Consider the following 20161-nt stretch of genomic DNA (forward strand, 5'->3'; position numbering starts at 1 on the left):
CGAGTTCAATCTGAAGATTTCTCAACTCTGGCAGAGCACAAATATTTCAGATCTAAAACGGACTGAGTTGTTGACCTAATACACATCAACTATGTTCATGTGCTTGTGAAGCATTCAGCCTCTACATGTGACTACTGGAGGGTTACCAAATTCAACTTAACGCTGTTGTTGATGAACATGTGTGCCGGTGTTACTGTGTGTGTCCTGGTTGATGGTGCGTGTCTCTGGTCTCAGTTCAGCTGTGGCCTGATGCTGGAGGACCAGGCTGAGCTGGTGCTATCCCATCAGAATGCGAGGACGGGTCTGAGACAGAAACAGAAGAAAGGCGTGAACCTCCAGTCGAGTCGGATCGCACTCGTGATACCAGCAGATCAGACCAACGACAACTGAAGAACACTCACACATGCCATTGGGAGCTCCAGGGTGTCGAGGGACCATCGTCTGGGTATTTCCTCCACTGGGAATCATCCGGTTGGGTATGGACTGGCCTGAAAGAGGGCGGTGGCACTAAACTGTAAAAAACTATACTTGACTTGCATAAATTCATATTTTTTCAACAAAGTTTATTAGTGAGTTTTTTTTACACTTTCCCAAATCACTGTTTGGACGAGTAGGAACAGAGGTAACCTAAACCGTTCTCAATATGAGCTGGTTTGTTTTACAAATGTTCTTTTTAAAATTGACTTCCCTTAAGGTTTTGTTTTATTTAAGAATAAAAGAATGAATTCAATATCGTGCTCTATGTTCAAACGTTCTTCAATTGAAAATCCAATGTATGACTAATCTACTGTGCAGACGGTGGAGGGAATAATAAAAATAATATCATTACCTAACAGACGAGACAGTTTAACTTGTGTGTCTTTAATGTGTGGATGTATGCTTTTATTCAGAAGCTGAACCTCCTATGTGTGTAATGTCTTGGGAGGTGTTTGTTTTCTGTGTGAGGGTGTGTGAATATGTTTGTGTTTGTGTGTGTCCAGACCTGAGAGCTGCATTGTGTATCCAGGCTGGCCCTGCTGCTCCCTCTGCTGACGAACCTTCAACTCTGCCTGCTTGATCTGCTCAGTGTGGAACGTCTGTCTCTCTGACAGAAGCTGCTGCCGCTGTTGCTCCAGCTGCGACACAAACAAATACACACACACACGCGCGCGCATACACACACAACTGGTATGAGATAAGTATGTTGCTTCTAGATTTGTCTTTGCAGAAAAGAAATAAGATGTAAAAACTTAGCCGTAGCACAGCATGTGGACTCACAGCCTCCTTCTCGCGATCCATGATAGTCTCCAGCTCTTCAAAATGTCTCAGCTTGATCTCCAGCTTCTTCATCTGGGTCTCCACCAGCAGAGCCACCAGGGACTTGATTTTTCTCTCTTCTACTGCTGCCAAGTGCTGCGAGTAGCGGAGTTGAAGGAGAGAGCGGAGGCATTATAAATGAGTGCAGGACTGGTTGTTTCAGTGCTTGTGACAAGGGAGTGAGAGAGGTGGAGGAGGAAAAGATAACGAACATGAAAGAAGAAGAGTGCTGGAGCTGTTTCATCAACTGTTTCTAGTGTGGAGTGTGTATGTGGCCACACAAAAAAAAACACGTTTTTCGGAGTGCCTTTTTTTGTGAGTTCTCTCTAAGTGGTTAACCTCTCTGAACTTTTCTAAAACTCGCTGTTATCATCATAGTTGTGTCGGGATTCATCACCCTGGCAACCATCAGATCTGAAGAGAGGCTTGTTCTTGCTTTATCTGTTTATCCCAAGCAAGATATTTCTGATTAAAAGAGAAACAAGCAGCCGAGCAGCCCTAATTCCTTTCTGACTATGGTAACTTCCTTATGACCACTAGAGGGCATAACATCCCAACCTCTACTACAAAATAAAAACACATTCAAATGTCAAACTACATTAATAAAATCTTCAGCGCTCAATGACTGACACGGCAAACTGTTGTCATGTGATGGTCATTACTATTACAACATCAGATACTGTAGCAAGGCAGCTAGTGTGCCAGCCACTACGACTGCTACTGAGTCACCATTAAGAAGAAGTAATTCTCCCAAAAGTTAAATATCTACTTGTGGACAACTGCAACACTCTTTCCTGTGAAACTCCAGTAGTGTTTTGTGGACTACAAACATTCCTCCGAGCAACTGTCTGCATGAGGGGGAGTTGATAATGATGCAATTTTTAATTTTTGGATGAACTATCCCTTTAATATACAAACAGACTCTAAATTTGGGAAGAGCTGTAAGTGTAACAACACATTCACTCAACAGCGTTGTTTGTTACCAGATCTCCAGATGTGTTCTGACATAGTTTTCTTAAGAGCTCCCCTCCAACACAACTGAGAAGCCTCGTTTCACAATGACTTCCTGGGATTGGTCAATTTAGAAATGAGAGGATGAGCTTTACCTTGGCCTTTGTGGCGGCTGAAGCCAGAGCAGCTGCTGCTGCCGTGGCAACGCAGCCTTCAACCAGATCCTGCTCCATCACTCCCCTCCCCTCGTCCCCTTCTCCCTCCTGCCGCTGTACACTCTCATCCTCGTTTCCCCTTCCTGGATCAAAGAGACACTTTCTTTAATATGGATGGACATGCACACATTCACACAGTTTCATCTCTCCATACCATCTCTCTCCTCTGCGAGTAGGTTTTCTGCATTCTCTCCCTCCACTGTTGCCCCACCGGGCTCCACCCTAACAGGGATCTGAAACAGATCCGAAACACACGCGTGCGCACACACACACGCGCGCACACACACACACACACACACACACACACACACACACACACACAGAGTTATTAACGACAATCATCAGTGGGTAGAATACAGCTATAAAACTCTCGTGTGTGTATCACCTGATGAGAGCTGGCATTTGTCTCAGTTTTTGCTGCATCCAATGAGTCTGGAGGATAGAAAGGAATAAAACAATGCAAAACAAAAGTGTCAAAGTCAAAACAAAATAAATGTTGTTTGAATGTGTGTGTCCTGTGGATCGTCTTCAGACCCACCTATCTTGTCAAGCTGGTTCGAGGTTTCAGAGATTTTATCCACTGATTCCTCATGGACCCGAGAAAACTCCTCTGAGGACAGAGACACACAGTCACCACACATTCACTCTTCATAAAAACACACCAGCTATGTCCATTCATATCAACTCCCTCTGTCTCTCACCTAATGCAGCCTTCGCCGCCGCTGATGCTACCCGTGGATCCACCACGGATGCCAAGAAGGCCACGGTGCTCATCACGGGGTTCTCTGATTGGCTGAAAGGCACGGGCTGGTACGCAAGTGGGCCAAGGGACGCCGAGGAGTCCTCCAGATAAGGGTCTTCTATCGGCAGACGAAGGAAGTGGAGGATACATTCATCCTGCGTTCTGGAGCCCACATGCTCGGACACTTTGTTCCAGTCATCTCTGTACACCTCTAAGGCCTGAGGAGAGAGGGAGTGAAGTACGTCTGCTTTCCCAAACGAGATGTGTGCCTCTCACAGTGACCTTGGCCTTTGACCACCAAAGTAAAAATCATTCAACAGCTTCAATCAACTTGAGCCCATTAAAAAAATTGTGAAAACTCAATTTGTTATATTATTATTGTATCTTACTTTGTTCTGCTCTACAATGTAGCTTCTAAAACAGAAATATAAAAATACAACTTATTCTCATCTTACCTCTAACAACAAGAGCGTCTCTTGCTCTGTCCATTCCCTTCCTGCACTCGCTCCTTTAGTCTGAGACAGACACCAGAAGAATAACGTAGGAAAAATAGTAGCATCCGTTTAACTCCTAACGTCACACTGAGCGAAAGAGGAATGAGTAAAACATGAATGAAAGATAAATGTCAACAGTGTATGCATGATTATGCACCTTTGGGTGCTTCCTGGCGTAGATGTCTGTACGCAAACCAAAGTTCTGGCAGTCTGACGGCTTCTCTCGGCTCCTCTCTGGGAAATACAGCATGTGCTGCGATGCCGAAACCTGCAGTGAGCGAGAGCCAGAGGTAACATTTATCAGGAAATAATACAAGGAGTTGTTTGCTCTGCAAGTGTGTGTGCGCGTCTGTCTGTGTGTGCGTGCGCTTTACCTGCAGGGGTTTGTGTTGTAGGGGGGCCAACCCGGATGGTGTGTCAGCCAGTACGTTGAAATGAGGGGTGGGTGGGGGTCCCATGGGAAGAGGTCTGCTCTCTGCATCCACCTGGTAGTTAATCAAACCCCACTGCTCCAAAAATGCGTGAACCCTGAACACAAACAATATGTTGTTCTTGTTCATTTTGACCCCACATATGAAAAAATGAACTATAAAGACTAAATCCCATCTGTCCTCTTGTACTAAAAGATAATAGCTTGTTTTTTTAACGGCAGACCCATTTTCCACACCACATGCCTTGTGTTTCTTCCCAGCAGATTTAATTTTTTAACACATTTGCATAACAGAACACCCACATAAGTTACCATAGTCAGCTAAAGCGGTTGATACTGCACGGTGGCAAACGCCCGCACACATTACCTCATGACAGCACAGACGTCTCCAGTCAGGTTGCGTCTGCAGGACGTTGAGCTGAGGTATTCCTGGGGGTTGAGCCGGTACGTGTCGATCATGAAGTTACGGTAGGCCAGATAGCTGCAGTGTGCAGGGGAGATGATGCTGTGAGATCCATTCATTCTTGGATTTTTTTTTTTTTTTTTTTGGAGTATCTTCCTGATGTGTGGGTGTCAGCAGCACTCACATTTCTGGAGACTTTGACTTATTCTTTCCATTGAAGAATTCAGGAAGTGCACGCTTCTCTATAGCGTGGATGCTGACCAAAATAAACACAAAGCCAGAGGGTTAGCTGAAGGTTTAGAGATGGGTGGCACTGGATTTTTGTCAATCTGATATTTCCTTGTCATTATTGTCTATTGTGTGTGTTACTCACCTATTATTGTTGAACCACGATGTGTAGCTTGGTATTATGATATGATGCGTTTGTTCCGTGATGTTTTCCTCTCCCTCCGATAGACGCGATATCTCCACTCTTCCCTCCTCATCCTCCTGGTGAAGCATCCACAAATATGAGGTTTAGTCACATGAATTCATTACTGAAAAAAAAAGAATAATCAAGACAAATGATGAATTTATTTATTTACCCTTCCTGGGAAATCATCCTCCTGCTCATCTGAAAGACAAACATTGAGGGAAAAGTGAAAACCCACAACGAAAGAGCAAGTATTTTATGTTAGCTTATTAGCCTCAGTCCAGAACCATCAATATCAGCAATCAAGACAGAGAAGTGAAACTCAATGGTCAGCCTTTATTCTCAGTGCTAATAACTGATGTGTGTGACAACTGCTTAGTAAACACAGTTTCTACAGCTTCGAGACACTAAAACACTCTGGAGAGAGTGAAAACAGGGTGAAGGATTCCGAAGCGTCAACTCTTCTGAAAACTACTAAAAGACACATGGAGGCTAACGTGTTTTCTTTTTGTGTTCCTTTGTGAACATGAAACAATTACCCAGGTCTGCCATGGTCCCTCCTTTGACAGGTGTATTCTCACTGTCCTTTTTCAGGTTGACTACAAGGGGGGGGGGGAGAGAGAGAGAGAGAGAGAGAGAGAGAGAGAGAGAGAGAGAGAGAGAGAGAGAGAGAAGGATATGAAAAACAAATAAATTAGGGTCTTTTCTTGGTTGGTAAACAAGAACATTTCTTGTTTATGGTATCTTTGAATACCATTTTTGGGTAGTACAACTTCCTCCATGTTGGGGACAGGAGTAGGGTCCTCCATATCTTTGGTCAAGTCCTCCTCTGGTTCTTCCTCCTGTTGTCCACGCCTTCTTCTGCAGACACACAAACACACACACACACACACACACACAAACATGCATTTAATGATGAAATTGTAGAGAAATACCATACAGACAGCTGTTTGAATAAAACATACCCCTTCTTTCCTTTCTTCCTGCCTTCAGAGGAGGGAGGAGATGGGGAGCGTCTTCTCTTTTTGAAAGGGGTGGACTTTGAGTCCTGAAAGAAAGAACAGAGAGAAAAGGGGAAAAAAACAAGAACCCCGTTTAACAAAAAAAAGAAAGAAAGAAAGAAAGAAGCTGTGCGTTCTGGTCAAACCCCTACTCTCTGTGCTGTCTCACACACCTGTTCGTCCCGTAGGTGAATGCGCTGACGGAGGATGATAGGTACGTTCCTGTCATCCACACAGTAGTCTTCCTCGTTCATCCACTCGTTGAAAACATCTGTGTCCAGAACCCAGCCAGCATGAACCTGGAGAACATGGACACACCCAAAAAAAACAAATACCAAGTAGGGAGTTCAGTTGCATTTCATCATGAAAGATCATACGTGTCGTATGGTGAGGAAGATCAGTGTAACAGCTGCATATATAAGCTCACCCTCCAAGGTTTCTCTGGATGTGGGGCCTCTTCAACCTCTCCGTCAACATCACTTGAAGACAACCAGCTGTCATAGCTATTGAAAAGACAAACAGCGGTCATGTACTCTGTTTATGCGGGGAAATTTGAATATGTGCTTGCGCATTACCTGTCAGGGTGCATGCCCCAGTGTACCAGGGTGTGGTTTTGTTTTCGCATGACGGGGCGCATCCACTCATCTGAAAATACGCATATTTTAAAAAAAAAAACGTATCCAGTAAAATTCTGGCACTTTTACAAAAATATCACGTGTACACACATGGTCAGACGATGACTGACCTTCCTCTGGAGAAGCAAGAGAGGAATAAATGTGGTGACTGGCAAGTGCGCGGTCCTCGGTGAGTGCACCCTGCAGACGCACAAAATGTGACTTAGTGGCACACACAGTAAAAACAGGAACTGAGAAAATGCTGTCTGCAATGCGGAAACACTAGAGGCAGGGAAAAAAAATGAAGTGACTAAAAAATAAGAAACAAAATAAACAGCTAATTATTCTAAAAGGGAAAATATTTGATAGAAAAATAATATAAAGGACTTATTAATGCAGAGAAGGAAGTATAATGTAAACAAATAAAATAAATCAATCAAATATATATTAAAAATGATATGTCATCAATAAATATGTAAGGAATAAAAATAAAGGTATTTAATTGAGAAAAAATATAAAAAGACTGAAAGATAAAGAAATAAGGATAAAATCATCAAATAATATTTGTGCAATTATTAATAAAGGATGAAAGATTTAGTGAAATTACTAAATTAGATTAATAAAATGTTAAAAAGGACAGAAAGTATCAATGTGATTAAAATAAAAATAAAGAGGTATAAAAAAAAGACAGTATAATTAACAAGACCTAACTCAGTGTCATTTTAATATTTAGTTATGATTTAGTCTGTTTAATAATCAGTCCACTCATCCCACATTTTGTACCTGGTGCTTGATGATGATGCCAGAAATTCTACCAGCCAGGTCCTGATCCAGTGTAGGGTCCAGATAAACCATCGGCAGTGACATACAATTGTGCTGTTGATACACAAAACACATGAAGTCATTCATCAACGGGGTGTCAATTGTGGGCAGGTGTCTATGTGTGTGTGTGTGTGTGTGTGTGTGTGTGTGTGTATCTTGGTCACCTGCATCAGTGCCTTTTCAATCATACCAAACATCTCAACATTCCGTTCAGTTCTCGACGGATTCTGCAGGTCAAACCTTCGCCTGTCAGGAAAAAAGTTTATCAATGTCACAGCAAGGAGGGATCAACAACTGCAGAGCAGTTTTGTGAGGGATACTGAAGTTTACGACTCACCAGCCCTGTTCAGCCTTGAACTTGTAAGCAGTTCCAAGAATATGACAGAGTCCACCCCCTGGCCGCAGGTCCAGGAAGCATTGTGCCTGCACATAAATAGAAAAAGTGTGTTTTTGTTTTGCATCTCTCAGCAAGTCTTGTGAGAATTAAAGATGCCATGCTTTCTTTCAACCTTTTAACCAATGAAGGCAGTCTTTTGTCAAGTGTTACTATATATTTGTATCCTCTGAAAGTTAAATGTCCAAACTAACTCAAGTACTTTCTACCATGAAAGGTCATGGAACTATTCAGCAGTGTATATCACTTAAAAATGCAAGAAAAACACTTAAAAATGCACCACATAAGTTGGAGACTGCTGACACTAAAAGGATCGAGTATTTCAGTATCAGTAAAATAAGTGAAACGTGACTGTGATGAGGAGAACCAGCGAGAGAGAGACTTACGGGCAGTTTAGTGCGAGCAGGACTGTTAACTTGTCTGCCAAAGGCATCTTCTTGAAACTGGAGAAGCTGCAGGGTTACTGCAGCCAGCGCTTGACATGATGGAGCATCCACCAGAACAAACTATGCACACACACACACACATTTGGGCTATAAATAATAGTATTGATTATCACGCTCTATCAAAACATTAACTTACGTGCCATTTATCTCGCCAACTTAACAGCTGCATTTGCGTTACTGACCTCCAGGATCTATCTACTGAAATAACGGAACATTTGTTGGTGCTTTATATTAATCAGCCCTCTTTATAAAATGTTATCTATTTTGAAACGTTTATTTATAATTTGGGTCACAGGACCTGCAGGTTGGGTGACTAGCTAGCTTTTTAGCCAGCTTCCTCGCAGCTAACTACCTTTTTGTAGTGCTTCCCGATCCACTGTCGCACTACCTCCAGCTGGGCTAAAGTATCAGGACTCTCCCAAAACCTGGCCGGCGGACTGCTGTCTTTTTTACGGTGTGTGGCCGTCCCGGAGCCGGCGTGGATTGTCCCGGAAAGCTCAAGGTTTGTTCCCCCGGACATTGTGGCCATAGTAAACCGAAATTATTCCCTAACAGGATAACAAAACTAGCTAGCGCGTTTGCTAGCTTCTGTTTTCTCAGTTTCTCTCGCGAGAGCCAACGCGATCATCGCAGTTCGACATAAGATTTTACTTATTTATAAATTTAAATTTTCAAAAAATTTTCATGTGCGTTGAATTTGAATCGTTTGCTGTATTGTTTGAAATAAAATTAGCGTACGATATCCGCAAATATTAATCTATACGAAGCAACATATACAGGTTTACGACAGGATAGTGCTTTTATTTTGAAGTATTTCAGTTATTTCAAGGAAATAGTGGCGAGACATGTAAACAGACGGTTAGTAGCACATTTCTGTATATTTTTGCTGTTCATCACAAACAAGCCTTTAACGTAATTTATTTCCTGATTTTGTGTGAAACATTTTATTTAACAATGACTTGCTGGCAGAACAATTGAATTATTTTAATGCGGCAATTTCTTTTATGTCATAATAATAACTAGAGACTTTGACAGGGAGGTTTGCTGAAAAAACGGAACAACCTCAACCGGGCTACAAAGTATAGGTAATTGAATTTAAGTGATATTTTGCTTTCCGTCGTATTATGAAATCCTCAGGACCAAGTAGACACTGTGGTGTTTAACAAGTGGCGAGCACCGCGGTGAGGAATCTCAATTGTGTCTTCTCTGTCCGTGTGTTTCTAGACGCTGAGATCCTATGGGTGTCCAGGGTCTTACCACCTATGTGGAGGGAAACAGCCACTTCTTCCATGATGTCAAACTCAGGGACAGCCGCCTGGTGATTGACGGCTGCAGTCTCTACTTCCGTCTCTACTTTACTCACGGTTTGGACCAACAGCATGGAGGCGACTATGATGCGTTTGCGTGCCTGCTCATCCAGTTCCTCTGCGCTCTTGCAGCCTGTGACATCCAGCCCTACGTAGTTCTGGATGGAGGTATCGATGCTTGAGTAGCTTTTATTTCATTAGCAAACACGCATTTAGTGGATGCAGTTATAGTTTATGTCAAGAATAAATATTAGGGATCCACAATATTGTAGGCACTTGATCCGTGTTGACAGATATGTGTATTTTTTTAATATACTGTATATATATTGGTATCAGCCCAGTTTTTTCTTCTTGTTGTTTTTTACAATGTTTACACGTGTCGGTCTGTGTTGTAGGCAACTCCTCTGTGTCAGTTTCCTAGCAGAGCTTTCGGATCTCATGCAAAAGGCTTCTTCCATCCCTTAATAAACAAACTCTAGAAATTCTACATTTTTTGAATATATATTTAATTTTCTCTCTTTTGTTAATAAGGTATGGACCCCAGTGATAAAAAGTTTGCCACTCTGCGGCAGCGTTTGCAGTCCAAGATAAGGGAGGCTGACAGCATCTCTCATGGCCGGAGTGGCTCGGTTCTCCCCATTCTCACAAGAGATGTGTTCATTCATGTTCTCATCCAGAGGGGAGTCCCGCTGGTCCAGTGTCCAGCCGAGGCAGACTGGGAGATTGCCTCGCTGGCTCACCAGTGGAAGTGCCCCGTTCTGACCAACGACAGTGACTTCTATATCTTTGACCTGCCAGGTAGTGACAGGAACATCGACTGATTTTGATATTTTTTTCATCACCCTTTACATGTCATGTTTTCTTTCCTTAGGGGGTTATCTGCCATTCCGTTTTTTCCAGTGGACCAACCTTAATGGTAAAGCCTCACACCGCTACATCTCTGCTCGCTGCTACACCACCAACAATCTGTGCCGCTGGTTTGGGGGTATGAACCGGGAGTTACTCCCCCTTTGTGCTGTTCTGACTGGCAATGACTATGGGAGTCCAAAAGATGCCGAAACACTCCTTGCCCTGATAGATGTGAGTAATCTAGGGAGAGGTGGAGGTCGGGGTAAAAACAGAGCACCTGCATCACGCATTGAGGGCCTCCTTCTCTGGCTGTCCTCTTTCTCTTCTTCAGGGGAGGCCCTGGCAGAAGTAAGCAGGTTAATGGGGGAGAATGACGGTAGGGGTAAGAAAGGAGCCAAAGGTGGCCTTAGCTCACAGCTATGGGCTGGTATGCAGGAGTACCATATCACCCCTCAAAGCTCCTTGGCTCACTGGTTCTCAGGGGGTAAAGCAGCTCCAGGAGGGCAGTCCTATCTTCTTGCACAGCTACCAGAGTGGCTGTCACAAGCTGCAGCACAGGGGAGTTTGGCTCCCTTAGTGTTGGATGCTGTGGTGATGCAGAGGGTATTGCTCATTCCACAGGTGGAGAACAGCAAGTTACCAAGCAGCCACTGTAGTGCCAGAGCTATCCGCCAGGCTATATATGGGATATTACTGCAGAGAGGCCAAGACAAAGTGACTCAAGGGAGGGGTGGAAATACTCAGCTACCGAAGGGCTCAGGAGTCAAATCACAGGGTAAGAGAGGTGGGAGAGGTCGGGCTGGCAGGGGACAAGGACCTGGAGGTGCAAATGTTGAGTTTAGCAGTGAACAAGTGGCTGGTGCAACCGCTGTGCAAAGTCAGGGCTGTAGCGCTCCTATGTGTGTGGAGGAGTTCGACCGTCTTGACTTGAACTTGAAGAAGAACCAAGTGCAGGCCAATCTCAAATCCCACCTATGCCTGGATATACTCAGCCAGGTAAACCTGATAGTTGTGTTCTGCTTGCAACAGTTTTGGCCTGGATCCTGTGAAAATTATTCACGTGAGTTGGTTATCTTTCAGGCTCCTGTTGCAGTTCGTCTTGGTACCCTGTTAGAGGTCTTAGGAGTGAAGGAGTCTGCATTGCTTCCTGTTCCTCCCCACTTTAAACTAGCTGTAGCAGTGACAGGCTTCTGGCTCAAGGAGGCTGTCCCCACACCCTCACAGCACCAACTACAAGCTTTGGTGCTTGGCATGGTTTATGGAGAGCTGTCCTGGATCAACCAGACTGGGTCCAACCATTACCAAGATGCAGGTTAGTCATATAAGGTGGCATATTTCTTTTAACTCCTGAAGCACAGGTTGTGGTTTTAAAACCTGAAAGTCCTCCAAAACAGTTCCACAGATGAACTGGCCCGCAGAGCGCCAGGTGTTAACAGGGATGCAGCGACAATGTGTGAGAGCAGGGGAGAGGCGGGGCTTGGATATCGGAGTGGCTCACAGTTTCAGCCAATGGCAGGCTTGCCTCTGGAGCGCCTTGTCTCTCAATCAGCTGATGCTCCTGCCATTGCCTGTTCCCTATCTTCCACGGTAAGATATAAAATAATTTACACATTGGTTGCATTTACAACTTATCTACACCAGAAGGTGAAGGAGAACTACTGTGGCAGCTAATAACTATTTTCAACTTATAATTAACTTGTCAAGTATTTATTATGCTTCTGCACACTACAGCTGAGCCATCACATTCTTGTCAACATGATATCTCTGAAACGCTTGTCCACTTGGACTTAAAGATGAACTAAACAGATTTTGCTGAAAGGTGAAGGTCACTGTGACCTCACTTCCATCCAATTCTTGTGAATTTATGTCGGAAATACCAGGAGGAAATTTCATTACATCTTCACTAAGGCAGGTATGCATTGTGTTGAGTGAGTTTGACGTGTTGCTTCAAAAGTCACCAGTGAATTTTTTTTTTTTTTTTTGCGCATATGTTGGTGAGTTGGTTGCCTTCCTCCCTGTGTGTCACCCCTTCAGTTTGTTCAGCGGGACCTTGGTGCACGGCCTCCTCAAGTATCTGAAAGGCGGCCGAGCAGCTGAATCCCTTCTAGCCGGAGGTTCCTTTTCTGGACATCTCTACTTCACCCTGCTGCAAGCTGTGAGGAACTGCAGCTACAAAGCCCATCCCTCTTCAGCAGCACCAGGCGGGAGGGGGAGAGGCAGAGGACGCGGTAGGAGAGGGAAAGGGAGAGGTAGGAGAGGAGGAGGGAGAGGGACCGAGGAGATAAACAACAGGTTTGCTCTTCTTCTGAGTGAGGAGGATTGGGATGATGACGACTGATGAGGAGGTATTTGCAAGATAGGGAGGACATTCCACAATAGGTTCTAAAAGATGCTCAGGGAGGAAGAAAAACAATTTTTTTTGCCACTGAGTTTAACTTTAGAACCATGTTGCACTCATCTAACTTTAATCCATTGCTCTCTGCTGTGCTAAAATGTTCTGCTGCCTGTTCAAATCATGCGTTCATGTATCAAAGACCTCGCTAAATCCTGCAATATTTTAACAGATTTATGAACTTTTATGAATATCAAAATAATCCATGTTGTCAGTTTCAACTTTCTTATTCAATGTCCACATTTTAACAATGAACAGACGGACGTCTTACTATCTAAATCTGGCAGCTATTGTCATGTCTTTGTGCCTTAACGCAATGAATTTGATGCGCTACAGATGTTTACTCATATTTAATATTAATAAAAAAATACAGAAACTCAACGTTTTTAGCGATCACATTCAGATACTTATTACTCGATCACATGGCTGAGAATAAAATGTTCATTCATTCTCCAAGTGTGTTTTAAATTAATTAACCAAAACAATTACAATATACAAGTTTATAAAGTTTTTTTTCTGACCATTTGTCTTTTAAAACCCTATCATCTCCGCTGACTTCATACACACTTCCTTGTTTCCTATGAGGATGAGGAAGTTGAAGCAGATGAAGAGGCACCAGGAACCGTGTGTGTCTGAGACTCAATGAGGTCCATGTCCTCATCTTCATTGACCCCACATGTGTCGACCACACAGATCAGGCAGCTGGTGACGGGAAAAGCTCGCACCTTGCTGCATGTCACCCACCTGAACACAAAAGAAATTGGACAAAAAAATGTTTTTTTAAATCATTTCCTCGTGTAAATGCGCCGCTGATGTAAAAGTGACAGATTTAATGGGAGTTTAGTCTTTAGAAAGTTTCTGTGGTGCACACACCTGTCAGAGTCAGTGTGGTACTCCAGCACATGTCCGAGCCGCCCTACTCCTTGGAACCCTGCCAGCACGTAGATGACATCAGCAACTGCCGCACACTTCACAGTTACACCTCGCCAAGGCATCGGCGAGGCAGCACGCCACTCATTACTGAGAATGTCGTAGTACTCCACTGAGTCCAGTCCGCCTAAAAATAAAAACAAACAACAACACACACACACGCAAAGTTTTATGTTTTATACTTGCTACAGTTATTACATTGACTTGTATTACTACTCATTATCAAGTAAAGTAGTCCTGGTAATAATTGCCTTATTACCCATGGCCCCCTGCCCCCCAACAGCATAGATCCTGTTGTTGACCACCACTAGCCCATGGTTCTTCCGGGCCTCTCTCATCCCACACAGCTCCCTCCATCTGAGGATATGAAGACGGAGTAACCATTAGTAGTAGGTGCTGATCCATAATGCAAGTGTCCTTATATTCATGTAAACACACACACACACACACACACACACACACACACACACACACAGTACATAACTAGGTGTTATAGCTGTTTGACTCACTGCTGTGTGTTGGGATCATAGACCTCACAGTTGTTGAGGATCCTGCCTGAGACATTGTTGCCAACTGTCCCTCCACAGACGTAGATGAGCCCGTTGGCCTCCACGGAGCCGTGGCTGCAGCGCGCCATCAGCATGCTGCTTTTCACCTGCCATGACTCCGTCCTTGTGTCATAGCACTCAAAAAGATCCAGGGCTGAGCTGCCTATGCGCACACACACGCACACACACCGAGATGATTCAGTACGTCAAGACAAGTGTGCTACTCCTCCCATAATAGTGCTCCACTATCTTTGAAGCCATTCATTCGAGAGCTCGCTGTGCTCACCCACTTCCGATCCTCCAGATGTGTAGATCTTGCCCTGGGCAGCACAGGCGGCCAGGCTATCGCGAGGTGTGGGAGGACCGAGCTTGGAGTACCAGCTGTCCTTCAGGACGTTGTAGCAGTCCATACGTTTAATGGGGAAAAGCTGCGAGCCGCCCAGGATGTAGACCACATTGTCCCAGAAGACAGCTGTAGCGTCCCGGCGCTTCTCAAATGGGCAGCGGATATCTGACCAACTAGAGTCCTGCATGGAGACCAACGTCACATATGATTCGACTTCACTGCACACTGTTAGTTTCCGCTTAACATGATTCAGCAACAAAATTCTACGATGCAACTTGACTGCAGCGTGAGTACAATCTGCTACCTTGGGATTGAAGTAGCGGCAGGACTGCGGCTGCGATCCTCCAAACAAAGCAATTCGATAATCGTGCTTCTTGCGTCGCGGTCGGCTGCTCTCCCCTAGATCCTCCCTGTCCTCCAGGGACAGCAGGTGGTAGCGCATCCCACCTGGGATGGAGCAGAAACCACAGGCAGGTTTTGTTTGTGTTGCAGAAGAGCAGTTTCACTCTACTAACTGCCATATTTATAAATGTATTCACAGTGATGATCAACTTAGAACGTGTAAGTGTGTGTTTCTACGCACTGATGACCATCTTGAGGCACTGGGGGTTGTCCTGGATGAGGGGCTCTGCCTGCACCGTCTTGGACAGGAAGGTTTTGGAGACCAGGGGGAAGCGAACACATCCCAACACTTCCACCATATACCGCTGTCGGTTACACACATCGTACTTCAGCCAGCGCATTGCTCCGTCGTAAATCTGTACGTAAATCAGATTAAAAACACGGATTAAAAACAGTCACTTCAAAGCTCCCCAATATTTCCATGAATCTAAGTGAGCAAATTCATTAATTTAACTTAATCTCTTGCAATTTGAGGGCTAAGAAAAGCCCTTTGGTATGCAAGGACATTTCATGCATGAGGCCCGTAAAATTGAGTTGCAACAGATGCGTACCTGGGCTTCGGCCCGGACGGTGAGTTTGTCCTGATGCAAAAGATGTGTGAGCTGCTTAACGTCCAGTTGCAGAAACTCATCCAGTTTGTACACTTCAGTGAAGTGAAGCTGGAAAAAGTCCTCTGCTGCTGCCTTCAGCTCAGGACAGTCCATACAGTCGGCCAGGGATGAGATTCCTACAGGAGCACGGAAAAGGGAGCATATTGCCTTAGAGTCACATGAATTCTTAACATAACGTGAGACAGAATCAACCTGATGGCATTTACGTCCTCACCCAGGCAGTTTGTTGCATCTATCTGTCCTTTGAGGAACTCCACACACATCTTCTTCACTGGCTCAATCTGGTACTGGTTGGCTGCATCCAGCAGAGACTGGACATTACTGCTGTTTACTGAAATCCTGGCACACACATATACTGAGTTGGTTCTGATGACAACGCAACATGATGTGTAAACATAGTAGCAGCTTGAACAAGGAGAACTTTGTGCAAAGTGAGGGGAATTTTATGAACGATTATGCTCCCGCACTTTTGTCATCTTTATGTTTTCATCTTACCGAGCTGTGTAGATAAATTCGATCAGCAGCTCAATAATTTCAGGCTCAGCACTCCTGAGTTCTACCTCATGGGACATCGACTCCATCATGCTGGCTGGAAGTCAAGTGAAAAGATTACAGACATGATCAAACACATGTGGCATCGTGCTAAGTAGTGACTGGAGTTCTACCTGTGGTTCTCGTTGACATTGTTCCCTTCAAGGTGCTTACTTGAATACAGGTGCTTATTCAGTGTCACAACCTCTACACCAACTAAGTTAAATCCTTTTCTACATTGATCCATTAAGGCTGAATAAATGCACTAAATATCAAGTGTGTGTGTGTGTGTGTTTGAGTGTGAACACTTACTGGTGAACATGAGGCTGAAGAAGTGGCTGGCAGCTGCAAGCACTACTCTGTGGGCTGGGAAGTGTTTCCCCTGAACCACCAGGGTCACATCACAGAGGGTACCCTGACACACACACACACACACACACACACACACACACACACACACACACACACACCTCAATAATACACTTTTATTCATTTGTATCTCTACAGACCCCTGGAGTGGCCAAAGATTTTTTGAGAACATCATAGAAAGCGATATGTTACCTCGAAGTGATTAATTCATTGCCATGTGATAGAACTTGTTCACTCAATTTAGTTGAGATCACAAGCAATAACTTGTTCCCTAAATTTTTCTGTTTTACATTTTGAACGAGTTGTGGCCTAAAATAACAACATTAAAGGAACAAGTTACATCTCGAAGCCTCATAATAGGTGCTTCCTTTCCCTATGGCCCATCCAGAGCTCCGTATGTCTCCCCCGTGTCACCCTCTCTCACCTGCTTCCTCAGGTTGTTCATGCCTCCCATGATGCTGGACAGCTGTCTATACTCCTCTTTGGTAGCACATTTCCTCTCGCTCTTCTTCTTGGGGCATGACGCCTTCTCTGGAGAAGCCAGTCCCGTCATATCAGGCTGGTAGAGGATACCTTCAGTCAAATAAAAAATAAAAACCCGTCCACAAGCGATACCATTAGTGCGCAGCTGCCCTCTCTCCGATGCTAAGCCACTGAGGCTAACTGCTAGCTAGCCAGCAGCAGCTAGCTGTGATTTAATATCTTAAAAAGCCTCCGGTTTAGCTACGACTTCACCATGAAAGCTCTCGGAGAATACCGCAAGTTATGGCCTTGAATATGGACACGGGGTGGAGATAAAATAAAGAACAGTGCGTTCACTTTTACATTTTAAACTAACGCTTGAAAGGATGGGGCAGATTTTTCTTCTACGGTTTAAAGTTTGATCCATCGTGCTCATGTTTGCCCTCCATCGGCAGACCTGACACACTACACGGGAACCTGCAGGATTGCGGAACTGATTAGTTATCTTTCAACAATGTTTAGAGAGAGAACATTTCAGTTTCAGAACAATAAATTATAGTTTTTAATCTAATATGAGAAGTAAATATTCACGATATCAGAAAGGGCTGTACAGCCAATGATGACCGCAGTTCCTTGTTGACGCAGCTCTTCTCGGGCGCACCTGTCATATCTGTACAGTTATGGACAAATACATAACTCGGCAGGGAGAAAATCTTTTCAACAGTCGCATGACGCTGACGTCATTTGGAATGCGGACTCCGTTGTCAGAAGTAATTGACCCGAAAACATAGTGTGAGAGCAGCAGAAAATGCTCCGTTTTCTCTGCTGTTGCTGCGTCCCAAGTGAAAACTCCGCCAATGAGGTAAGTGTTCGAGTGCATGAGGTTATCTACGCGATCGAAAGAGAGAGAATTGAGATGTTTCCCTCGGGTTTACGCCATAAACTTTATCACTGCTTTGCGTTGCCGGATTACGTTACTGACAATTGAACGAGAGGACTAAAACAGTATTGCATCTACAAGTGTCAGATAAAAATGTCACAAAAATGTTAAATTGAATTTAGTAACCTCATTGATCTTTCACCACTGATAAATACAAAAATACAAAGATGATAGTGTTGCATCTTGGGTTGTCTGCTATATGAATTTGTTACGACGTGATAACATGGGTCCAGGTGGTTTTTGGCGGCCCAAAAGCTATTATTAGAAGGAAACACTGATTCTGAGACTCCATGTCAACTTCGTTCCTTTAGAGGCAGCCTCTCTTACAGCCCTCACAACCCGAACCATACGGAGTTGAATCAGTCAGGAAGACCCGTCCGGCACACAGTGGTACGTTGTTATGTTCCTTCCAGATGTGTGTTTTGTTTTTTTGTTTTTTTCAATCAGAAGAACCAGTCAACAGCTCCTGTTGGTTTGTGTGTTGGTTTTCCTGCTAGATGCCCAGGCTGTGAGACGGATCGGTCGGCTGGTGATGAGGCGGGTGTGCGTGCCAGAGTTGGATCAGAGGTTTTCTGACATGGCCGAGACCTTCAATGAGCAGCAGGAATACTACGAGTCCATGGTCCGACACGTCAACAACCTGCGACAGAGTTGCGGCTGTCCTCAAGATGATCGCCTGACTATATCTGAATGTGTGGGGAGGATCAGAGAAGAGCACGGTGAGTGAACCTTGGAGAGGTCAAATTATCCCCAGGCTGCAGAGTCTCTTTGCTGTACTCCTTCCACACCTCTTTCCAGGGGACAAGTACAGGATCTCCATCAAGATGAAGGGCTATGTCTTCTACCTCTGCGTGGTTCCTTTGGGGTCAGAGGTCGAAAGCCTGCTACTGCCTCCAGATCTGCGTTTTGCTCAGGATGAACTGAAGTGCATGTCTGAGAGCACTAAGGCCACCATGTCAAAGGGTGTCACACTTCAAGAGCTGATAGGTTGGCTGCTCAGATGCAAGGATCAAACGTCTGAGCAAGTGATGGCCGCAGCGGCATCGTACCAGGAGCAAGGAAGACTGACAGAGAACCTGGAGGAGAACATGAAGGAAGTGAGGAGGGCGAAAGAGTTATCGCTGAAATACAGACAACGAGCCGGAGAAGTCCTCACTGAGGCTGCAGCGATAGCAGGGGCTCATCTGTAGTTCATACAACAAAGTTCAGTAAAGATTAAATTTTTCGACAGTTGGGGGCATAGACTGTCTGGAAGAGCTTCATCTATGGTATTTGTCATAAACACAACTCATAGTTAGGATCAGAAATTACATAAACAAACTTGAGGTCATATCTGCCTTTTTAAAATCTAAATACAAATAATCAAGAATGTGGTTGAAACTGACAGTCATATTTAAAACGCAGGATATTGTGGAGAGTTGAATATTCACTAATACATGTAATATCACTTGAAAACACTAGAGAGCGGTGCACAATCACTTTTATAGTTTATAAGCTTCTCACGTAGAAATGTTTCAAAATAAATTACTTTTGATAATATAATTGTTGAATTATTGTGTCTCCTTCGTCAGAAATACACAAGAACCATGAAAAGAAATGTTACTGGTCCTGTTTGTTACTGTAACGTTCAGACAGAACAGATTTTCTGCTCATTGTCTAAGAAACCCCATTGTCTTTTTTTTTAAAAAACTGATTAAAACAGCTGCTATTAATGTGAAAGCCAGAAGATACACGGTTATTTTCCATCTTGATAATTAATTTCGGAAAACCCATTATTCCAAAGGTCATCGTCGAGTTGCTATGCATTATTAATCAGATAGAGACAGTTTTAGAGTTCTGCCTTTTCCTTCAGCTTAATAGATTAATTTAGTGTGATTTTCCAGGATTTGGCTTTAGAACACAGTTGTTCATTTTCAAAGTGTAACCTTTACGCATAAATGAACACACGTCAAATTCATTAAACAAGCTTTATTTATGCATTGTACACGTGTTCTCTGAGTATGTGTTTATATCTTCCCGTGTTATGGTGATTATATGGTGTTAAGATTGAAATTAAGAAAACTCAAGGTCCATAAACAAAGGCGTATTTTAAGCCTAAGATAAGCAAATGTAATTTAATTAACACAAAAACGATCAATATAGGGTGTAAATGCTGCCTGTTCATCATTTCTTACTATCATTGAAACTTCTGCCAATAAATTTCTTGTTAATGTGATCAATTAATCGTTCCTAATCTTTGACAGATCACTGCTGT

At 43.8% G+C, this 20161-nt stretch overlaps 4 protein-coding genes across 12 annotated transcripts; 2 read left to right on the forward strand and 2 right to left on the reverse strand.

The window, feature by feature from the left end:
• smarcc1b (SWI/SNF related BAF chromatin remodeling complex subunit C1b) lies at positions 1 to 8838 on the reverse strand. The gene is made up of 28 exons (XM_086192453.1): positions 8573 to 8838; positions 8161 to 8280; positions 7718 to 7803; positions 7545 to 7626; positions 7342 to 7434; positions 6690 to 6759; positions 6520 to 6589; positions 6372 to 6447; positions 6118 to 6243; positions 5909 to 5991; positions 5698 to 5804; positions 5483 to 5542; positions 5116 to 5144; positions 4905 to 5020; positions 4716 to 4787; positions 4496 to 4609; positions 4073 to 4226; positions 3856 to 3966; positions 3660 to 3719; positions 3164 to 3422; positions 3001 to 3072; positions 2848 to 2894; positions 2617 to 2695; positions 2403 to 2545; positions 1258 to 1392; positions 983 to 1115; positions 402 to 488; positions 1 to 303 (listed from the first exon to the last, which is right to left on the reverse strand). Exons 1-28 carry the CDS (start codon positions 8747 to 8749, stop codon positions 236 to 238), a joined length of 2829 nt encoding a protein of 942 aa, XP_086048579.1. The 5' UTR covers positions 8750 to 8838; the 3' UTR covers positions 1 to 235.
• On the forward strand, positions 8340 to 13390 carry aste1b (asteroid structure-specific endonuclease 1b). Of its 8 annotated transcripts, none has more exons than XM_086192454.1 (7): positions 9048 to 9078; positions 9244 to 9305; positions 9445 to 9695; positions 10059 to 10325; positions 10399 to 11688; positions 11771 to 11963; positions 12411 to 13386. In XM_086192454.1, exons 3-7 carry the CDS (start codon positions 9458 to 9460, stop codon positions 12712 to 12714), a joined length of 2292 nt encoding a protein of 763 aa, XP_086048580.1. In that variant the 5' UTR covers positions 9048 to 9078; positions 9244 to 9305; positions 9445 to 9457; the 3' UTR covers positions 12715 to 13386. The 8 variants fall into 8 exon arrangements, 7 of the variants coding, with proteins under 7 accessions (XP_086048583.1, XP_086048580.1, XP_086048582.1 ...); XM_086192456.1 differs by having other exon boundaries at positions 9054 to 9078; positions 9256 to 9305; positions 12411 to 13387; XM_086192455.1 differs by lacking the exon at positions 9048 to 9078 and adding an exon at positions 9085 to 9132.
• Positions 13104 to 17611, reverse strand: klhl7 (kelch-like family member 7). 2 transcript variants are annotated; one of them, XM_086192462.1, is made up of 12 exons: positions 16930 to 17610; positions 16449 to 16551; positions 16101 to 16194; positions 15820 to 15944; positions 15546 to 15721; positions 15176 to 15350; positions 14897 to 15039; positions 14533 to 14773; positions 14208 to 14409; positions 13958 to 14055; positions 13642 to 13825; positions 13104 to 13512 (listed from the first exon to the last, which is right to left on the reverse strand). In XM_086192462.1, the coding sequence occupies exons 1-12, from the start codon at positions 17056 to 17058 to the stop codon at positions 13347 to 13349; spliced, it is 1836 nt and encodes a 611-aa protein (XP_086048588.1). In that variant the 5' UTR covers positions 17059 to 17610; the 3' UTR covers positions 13104 to 13346. The 2 variants fall into 2 exon arrangements, 1 of the variants encoding a protein (XP_086048588.1); XR_015111105.1 differs by having other exon boundaries at positions 13368 to 13512; positions 13950 to 14055; positions 16930 to 17611.
• Positions 17436 to 19893, forward strand: LOC147240863 (uncharacterized). The gene is made up of 4 exons (XM_086192463.1): positions 17436 to 17829; positions 18219 to 18297; positions 18405 to 18626; positions 18706 to 19893. Exons 1-4 carry the CDS (start codon positions 17776 to 17778, stop codon positions 19095 to 19097), a joined length of 747 nt encoding a protein of 248 aa, XP_086048589.1. The 5' UTR covers positions 17436 to 17775; the 3' UTR covers positions 19098 to 19893.
• Positions 19894 to 20161: the final 268 nt, after the last annotated feature.

Source organism: Aulostomus chinensis, chromosome 22 (genome assembly GCF_037954235.1).
Source record: "Aulostomus chinensis isolate RoL2024-O1b breed Wild chromosome 22, RoL_Achi_v1.0, whole genome shotgun sequence".
Taxonomy (NCBI): domain Eukaryota; kingdom Metazoa; phylum Chordata; class Actinopteri; order Syngnathiformes; family Aulostomidae; genus Aulostomus; species Aulostomus chinensis.